The sequence below is a fragment of the Sander vitreus genome, chromosome 8 (assembly GCF_031162955.1).
Source record: "Sander vitreus isolate 19-12246 chromosome 8, sanVit1, whole genome shotgun sequence".
Taxonomy (NCBI): Eukaryota; Metazoa; Chordata; class Actinopteri; order Perciformes; family Percidae; genus Sander; species Sander vitreus.
In genome coordinates, this window is record NC_135862.1 from 33541732 (window position 1) to 33550375 (window position 8644).

Consider the following 8644-nt stretch of genomic DNA (forward strand, 5'->3'; position numbering starts at 1 on the left):
TAATTTGTAAAGTAACTAGTAACTAAAGCTGTCAGATGAATGTAGTGGAGTAAAAAGTACACGTTTTCCCTCTGAAATGTAGCGGAGTAGAAGTAGAAAGTGGCATGAAAAGAAAAGACTCAAGTACTTCAAATTTGTACTTAAGTACAGTACTTGAGTAAATGTACTTAGTTACATTCCACCAATGCTTATATTGCTCCTCTGACTGCACCCAACACAGTAAGAAAAGGAATCCAGCAAGCTATATATATATATATATATATATATACAAAAGAAAAAAAAGCTTACCTGCCGTCTCTACCTTCTCACAGTTTCCCCTAAAAGTTTTCTTTATTTGTCAATGTATTGTATTTGACCACACGGCTCAGCCCACTAATGCTGGACCAACTGCGCTTAATAGGAGGAAAGTAATACAGGAAGAACAGGTCTCACCTCACTGCTCACGCACTTTGAAACAAAAGAACGTATCATCCAAATAATGATCGTGAGTCATAAAGACATGTCACTTGTCTGGTTGAAGCTGTCAGTCCAGCTGTCAGCGCGCATGTCTTTCAAGGTTTTCCTTGCTGGGGGTTCAGTCTGTGCGTTATCACTATGAGACGAGTGTCGTTCAAGCGGGCAATCGTCGTACTGGGGGGGTTCGGGCTCCTCGTCTACGTGGGCATGTTTCTAAAGGGTGCATATGAGACTGACAAACAGCTGGACTCACTGCATGTGATCAGGAGTTTTTCTGACTTGGAGACAAGCATCAGCAATCTCCGTAAGTTGAGGCAATGGAAAGAAAGTCGGGTTCTGTATGATTTGTTATGGGGTTGTGGGATACGGAAATGGGTTGTTGACTTACTTAAAACGTAAATAAATAAAAGGGTTTTGTACGTGTAAAATTAGAGATGTATTGTTGTGTATATTGGTTATCCTGTTGTAAAAAATATATGATATATAAACATCACAAGCTTAGGCTTCATCCTGCTCCTTTTCGGACAGTTTTTGAAAACATGAATTGTAATAGTATTTTTAATATTATTTGTAACACTGTATAGATATTGTTCTTTTTCCTTTTGTGTGTTGCTACGCACTTTTGTCATAAACGTTTATGACATAACACTTCTTTTAGTAAGTGTCATTCGGTTTTTGTCATGACAAGTTACGGTTAGGGTTAGGGTTGTCATGACAAGGTCATGTGTCATGTCACTCTCACTCTCTCTCTGTCATCCTTTTGTCAAGACAATGTGGTCAGAGCTTTTGAGAAAAAGCAGGAAACCATGCAGAAAATGATCGAAGAGGACAGACTCAAATGGAGAAAAGCTGCAGAGGTTGAACAGCCAGCTGTCAAACCACAGCCAGAGCAGAAAGAGAAACCTGAAGCAAAAGACCCGGACCAAAAGGAGACTCCTCAAGAGAAAAAGTCTAACAAACTGTTGCCCAAATCTCCCCTGTTCGTGACATGGGGGGAGAATCTCTCGGAGAATGACCAAAGAGAGGCACAGGCTTTGTTTGACAAGTATGGATACAACGTTTTTCTCAGCGATCGCCTTCCTTTAGACCGAGCTCTTCCAGATACCAGGGATCCAAGGTACAACAATTTCCTATGATGCCAGAGCTGTCATTTAATTTATATACAGATAAAAGGTAAAGAAATGGCCCCTCCCATCCAGTTCATTGTTTGCTGATTATCCTTCACCTCTCTGTTCACATGGTTTGTCTTTAGATAAAGCATTTACACAGCTTACTGATGGAAAGACGGTGGTTTTAGAAATCCTTCTGTTTCTGAATAGGTGTCTGAAAAAGAGTTACCCAGAAGACTTACCAAGTATTGGAGTAGTGTTGATCTACCTGAATGAGGCCCTGTCTATTATCAAAAGAGCTATGCGCAGCATCATTGACCGCACCCCTAAATACCTGCTGAAGGAGATAATATTAGTGGATGACAATAGCTCTGAAGGTAAGTTGAGTGCAAATGGATGAGATTGTACAAACACGTTGATCCATTATGTACATAGGCTACTGTCATACTGTGAGACATGACAGGCTGAAATCACGTTTCATTGTGCCACTGCTTCTCATATTCTAACTTTGTTTTTAGGCTGTAATCTATGTCATGGTTGTTATTTTGTGATTGTATTTTTTTGAACGTATCGACTTTTCTAAGCAGTCTTGTAAAATCTCCTGAAATGCATTTTTTCACATGAACTTTTGGCTTTAAAGTAATACTTTTGGGAATTGGGACATTTTGGAAAACATATGTACCGGTATTCAATTTCGTGCCAAGAATTAGATGGCATGCCATGGTTGATATCACTATCATATATGTATGGTAAAATATTATGCTACAGTCAGCAGCTGCTTAGCTTAGCATAAAGACTGGAAACAGCTAGCCTGGCTTTGTCCAAAGTTAGAAAAAAACAAAAAACAATCTGCCTACTAGTACGTTTAAAGCTCACTGATTAATATGTTACACCTTTTTTGTTTTAATCTGTTTAAAAAAAGTATAAAAACAACAATTTGTTTTGTGTGCCATAGATATGGTAACAACAATAATTTAGGATGGTAAAGCTCCAGCACATAACCCCCAGGAAAACCATACATTGGTGTTTTTATACCACGGTTATTGTACACATTTAACAAATAACATACTGTATGTGTTTATTAGTGAGCTTTAGGGTTTCGGCAAGGTGGACTTTGAGAGCTTTGGACAGAGCCAAGCTAGCGGTTTTCCATTGTTCCCCGTCTTTATGCTAAACTAACCAAGTGCTGGCTGTAGCCTTATATTTACCAGACAGACATGATAGTGGTGCCAATCTTCTTATCTAATTCTCAACAAGAAAAGGCAAATAAGCATTTTACTCCTTTTTTTAAGAGCACATAAACATGATGTAACAGCATTTAGTTATTTCAAGACTGTAATTAGTGGTGGAGTGGCACTGGATTGCAATATACTAATGGTGTTTCTCATTCTTGTCCAACCTAACGTACATGCATGGATGAATAAAACACCTTTTTAATCAGTACATCATCACTAACTACAACTACAAATGTCATTTCAATTGCATCCTGTAGTTTGTGAGCATGTGAGGCACATCTACGATCACAACTGTTGCTCTCAAAATGTTAAGTGTACTTTGCACTCTGGGTAATCGGTGTGGAAACTGGTGTTACTGCCCTGTCTAAACTTTCTATGGTAAAAACATCCGTCACACCCCTAATCAAAAATAAAATAAAAATGCCTGCATTTTCTCTCAATTTAGAAAACCTGAAGGGTGACCTTGACATGTACGTGAAGTCGCTCGAGCAGGAGAACCCCAGTCTCTCTATTAAAAGGGTGAGGCACAATGTGTCTTATGGCCTGTCTCACGCCAGGGCTTCTGGCTGGAGGGCTGCTACTGCTGATGTGGTGGCCATCCTGGATGCACACATCGAAGTCCATGAGATGTGGTAAGAATGAGACAACAATAAATCTTTTATGCCTGGTCTATGTATACCATTTTCACTGGCACGTATGTCATTTTTGATTCCACATTAAAGGTGCTATAAGTTTACCATGTTTACAGTTATCAAATGGTATGCAGGGAAGTGTCTATACCAACACCAAGTGCAAACTGACTCTGGTGAGCTGATGCCAAAGTTCTTAACCATTCATTAACCACAATGTTTTGCTAACAACAACGTTTTAGGAACACCCTGTTTACACATATGCAACAGCCCAGTCCAAGCACAGACTTATCCCTGTACAACAACAGTCGGGTATACTGGCATGCCCACGTAGGCAATGAGGGTGGTAAAGGCCTTGCACAGTGGTGGTAACGAGGGTAGGGTGAGTGCTGCTCAGACTTGCATCCTTCTAGTCACAGGCTCATTTGTAGTGCAATAGTAAGTTTGGCAAGCTGACTTTGCAATTGTGCTTTAGCCAAAACAAAACAGTCTAATTTGGGTAACATAGCACTAGATCTCTGCATCACAATTGAACATTTTTCAGTCTGAAGCTCCCTCCACCTTCCAAATGCTGCACCAATGTTCCCTTGGGTTGCGTACAAATGAAACTTAATGCACAGGAGATAGAAGTATTCAAAACCATTTGGGTGTGTTCTTTCTGTTTAGAATGCTTGATCTCAGCAGCTGATCAAATAAAGGACTGAAAGGCATGTCAGAACACATGCCAGCTCCCATTCTGGAGTTACAGTCATTTCATAGAAAGAGACAAAGCAATAATAAGCAGCAGTCTCACTGGTTTTTCCAGAAACAACAGTTTAATGAAGTGATGGGTAAGCTACCTCTCCTCCATTCCCCTCTTTCAGGGCGGAACCCCTGCTGACGCAGATCAAGGCTGACCGAACGGTGGTGACGTCCCCTGTGTTTGACAAAGTAAACTTTGATGACCTCACGGTTATTCCATACCAGTCAGCATCACACGCTTTCGACTGGGCTTTATGGTGCATGTATGAGAGTTTTTCGGACGATTATTACAAACTTAAAGACAGCTCGTTGCCTGGAAAGTAAGTTTTAAGTGAAATTGCTCAGTCTTGTTCAAACTTACATACAGTATGTGTCAAACATATCGTGTACATATACGTATCTTGGATGAGGCAGTCTTAATGATCTGAAAGCTTTACTTTTATGCTGATGGTGATGCAACATGGTTTTAAATGATACATTAGGAACGGGTCTCTTCTTTCACTTCAGAAGTCCATCTGTCATGGGGATCCTAGTTGCTGAAAGAAAGTATCTGGGAGAAATCGGACTCCTCGATGAAGGAATGAAAGTGTACGGTGGAGAAAATGTTGAGCTGGGAATTCGAGTGAGTAAGCTTCACCTATCTAACGCCTGATGACAGTCCCAGGCCAACTTGCAGCAAGTTGATCCACAGGTTCAGCACAATTGCCCCTCTTACTTAGTAAAACCAGAACTGGTTACCTCACAATCGTTGGGACAGATTCCTGCCGTAATATCTCTCCAGATTTGTAAAATCCTGTATCATAGTATTACTAACAGCTGTGCAGTGTTTGCATCTAATAAACCTGAAATACATGGATTACTCGATTTAGACTTAACTGGATCATGTTTTGTTCACTTTCTTGCTGACAGTTAAATGAGATTGATACCACTTTTGTGTCTGTATGGTAAATAACAAGCTACAGCTAGCAAGCATTTTGCTTACTTAGCATTAAGACTGGAAACAGCTAGCCTGTCTCTGTCCAAAGGTAACATAATCCACCCACCAGCACCTCTAAACCTAACTTATTTAACACAATACAAGGCATTATGTCAGATTTTACAGGAGAGCCAAAACAAATTTTGACCAGAGTTGAGTACGCTGCTATTGCCATGTAATGAACACAATATTTGATATTTTTGTGTTATAAGATGCTCAATATTGCTACAGTTTAAGTTGAAAAATACTTATCAAACATTTTAAAAATGGCAAAAGAGTGGGATATGCCTTTTTAGCACAAACATTTTCAAAACAGACTAATGCATGTACAGAATAGTAAGTACATGTTTATATAAAAGGTTAATGCACATGCAGTTATATTAATAGTGTATGTGTTAAGGACCGTTTTAACATTTTAAGAGTAAAAGCCTTGGTGAAAGTTGCTGAGCATTACTTCAAGATGAAGATATTTGTTCTTATCTTTATTCAGTGTGGATTGAAGTGTAATTAAGGCATTTTAAATAAAATGAATGTGGTTTACAATTGCTTACTTCCATAAGCCCATATTCTGTTATATTGGGGAAATGTTTGTGTCAAAAAGGCCCACTCTTGTCATTTTTAAGATCAATAAATAGTTTTCAATCTAAACTGCAGCAATATTGTCTGTTTAGCATAATGTTCAATCTGATAACACAAAATAATCAAATATTTTGTTCAGTACATGGCAATAGCTGCCAGTTTGATCAAAATTAGTTTTGGTTCTCATGTAAAATCTCATAACGCGCCCCGAGTGTTGTTAGCATGATCTACCTTTTAGCACGGCGTTAAGCTCACTTGAGCCATTTCACTGTTATGCCTTGTTTTCTATGTGTCATTATTTCAGTTGTGTCCTTTTGGCACTCATATATAATATAATATAATGAAATCTGTACAAAAATTCCCAGAGGACTATTTGTTGGCTAGGAGTAGTAACTTCCTTGAGTCTCCACTGGGTGTCTGGCAAATGTTCTATTATTATAATTATTAACTTTATGGGTCAGCTGCAGGGGTCTCCCAGAGATGGAGCCCTACAAACTGTTAAGTGCATATAAGAAGCTGCGGTGCTTCCCACAGTTTGTGAACTTCTAAGCTCTTATTAACTCTTAACTTTTGTTTTTATTCATGCTTTGCACTTGCACAAATATCACTGGTAACTGATCAATTATTCCGTTTTTATCAAGTAGTATAAAGCTAAGCTTTTTTTTGCTCATATAGGTGTGGACATGTGGAGGCAGTATTGAAGTAGTTCCATGCTCCAAGATCGCCCACATTGAGAGAGCCCACAAGCCCTACATGCCTGATCTGAGCAAAGCCATGAAGCGAAACGCCCTGAGGGTAGCAGAAGTCTGGATGGATGAATACAAACACAACGTCAACTTGGCTTGGAACTTGCCGTTTGAGGTACTTCAAATGTAGTCAAGTAGAACAAAATGAATGATGCCCTTTCTATGGAATACTGAATGCCTCTTACACACAGCACATGCAGAATGAACATCCAAGGGTCCATAATGAAAAGCTTATCTTATGAGTACAAATGTGACAAAAATCAACAAATCATGCCTTATTCTCTGCAGAATCACGGAATTGACATTGGGGATATCTCTGAAAGGAAAAAACTCAGGGAAAGGTTGAACTGTAAACCTTTCAAATGGTACCTGGAAAATGTGTATCCCAAGTTGGATCCCTTGTCTGACCTAGTTGCCTATGGAGGAGTAAGTTTAGTTGTATCTAATGTATCTTTGTATGTGTGGTAGAGGCAGTATTGGATACATTTTCATTGGGTTTGATAAAATGATGAACTCCCCCATTTATAGATGAGGAATCTTGATGCTGACAGGTGCATAGACCAAGGACCAGTGCCAGGTCACACACCCATTGCCTACAATTGCTACTACTATGGACCTCAAGTAAGTAAAGCAATTAACAGTGGTTGTCAAGATTAACGATTATAGTCACTGAAAAGTTGTGGCAATTGGAAATATTGTCTTTGCTGCCGTTTGGCTTATTTACAGTAACTGACCAATCTGCTTTCTGCTTGACTTTTAATTATATTATAATGAATTATAATTATTTTTTTTAGATGTGTTATTATCGGTCAGACGGTGAGCTCTATATCGGCGGCATCAAGTCCCACAAGTACAATGACAACCGGTGTTTAACTGACCCGGGGGAAAAAGAAACGGAGCCTGGCCTTCATAACTGCAAAGAGGCTATGAAGAAAGGAATGGGGATTCACTGGGACTTCACTCAGGTATTACACGTTGTTAAACTATTATTAAAACGAATAGCAAAGTATATAAAAGTCAGGGAAGAGATGTGGCAAAAGGATTTTTTTTTATTCCAGTAAAATAGTAAAAGTTAAAAGTCAGTGTGTCTCACCCTTTTATAAAAAACATAGGGTGGATGAGTTCAGGGTGACTCATAGCTCAAACTATCGACTAATAGTCTAAATATTGTATGATGACAGGCTGTGCGTTTGCATTCTTGACACTTATTTTTCTTCTCCAGGGCAAAGAACTGAAGAACAGAGATACAAAAAGGTGTCTGGAGATTAAGAACGGCCTGCTTCTAATACAGGAATGCTCTGGCCAAAAATGGGAAATCCAAAATATAATCAAAGCCTTTTAAAGTGTGCGGCCAACAAAAAGTGCACTTCTCTGCTCATTGGTCAGTGAATAATATCACCTGAATGTGTAAATTGGACATTTGCTCAACAGTTTATGAATGGACAAAGTCATTATTTGCACTATTTATTATTCTGCCAATTAAAAAAAAGAAAAGAGTTATATACAACTGAAAAGTTATATTTGCTAATTGGACCAGGGTACTGTCAAAGATATGCAAACTGTCTCCCAGGAGGTCTGTCTATATTACAGGTATTGTGCGGGAAAGAGCATTGCTGGGATTGTTGACACACAGCATCTAATAAATACTGCTTATAAAGGAGATACCCAAAATTAATGAATTTATAAATGCATGTTGATCCTATTTCCTCCCTTCAATCTTCCACTCAAGGACACCAAATATATTCTATCAAGCAGAAAAGTTAATGCAAATGTTTTGGTTTTCATCAGATGCAAACCTGGGGCATAGCATAAGATGGGAGTTTACATTTGCCTTGTTTTGCAATTTAAATAAAGGTTTGGCTTAGCTAAACTTCTTCGATGGCATCAGTGGTCATAAAACCATAAATGCTATTAGTTAAACCCCTGACACACCAACCCAACGGCTGACCGTCGGCAGGAAAGCCAGTCGGACTGATCAGTCGGCTCCCCGAGGTCCAAAAAGTGCCTCGGAACACACCGAAGAGACGCCGACTTGAGCGTACGTTCTGCGCATGCGCAAGGCGTAATACAAAAAAAGAAAACCTGAAATGACAACGCGTCACGTGGGTCTGGCTTCTCCAGCCGAACATAATGGCGGCTTGTTCGAAATACGATCTCGTATTCTACGACAATA

At 39.2% G+C, this 8644-nt stretch overlaps 1 protein-coding gene across 1 annotated transcript; it reads left to right on the forward strand.

The window, feature by feature from the left end:
- Positions 1-476: 476 nt before the first annotated feature.
- On the forward strand, positions 477-8131 carry LOC144522644 (putative polypeptide N-acetylgalactosaminyltransferase 8). Its single transcript, XM_078257882.1, has 11 exons — positions 477-760; positions 1225-1573; positions 1776-1942; positions 3246-3432; positions 4293-4490; positions 4678-4792; positions 6401-6586; positions 6760-6897; positions 7000-7092; positions 7266-7436; positions 7694-8131. The coding sequence occupies exons 1-11, from the start codon at positions 595-597 to the stop codon at positions 7811-7813; spliced, it is 1890 nt and encodes a 629-aa protein (XP_078114008.1). The 5' UTR covers positions 477-594; the 3' UTR covers positions 7814-8131.
- The last annotated feature ends 513 nt before the right edge of the window (positions 8132-8644 follow it).

Coding starts and splice junctions, on each gene's coding strand:
- LOC144522644 (XM_078257882.1), top strand. CDS start 595: ATGAGACGAGTGTCGTTCAAGCGGGCAATCGTCGTACTGGGGGGGTTC. Junction 1,574..1,775: donor CCAGATACCAGGGATCCAAG/GTACAACAATTT, acceptor GTTTCTGAATAG/GTGTCTGAAAAAGAGTTACC. Junction 6,587..6,759: donor CTTGGAACTTGCCGTTTGAG/GTACTTCAAATG, acceptor TATTCTCTGCAG/AATCACGGAATTGACATTGG.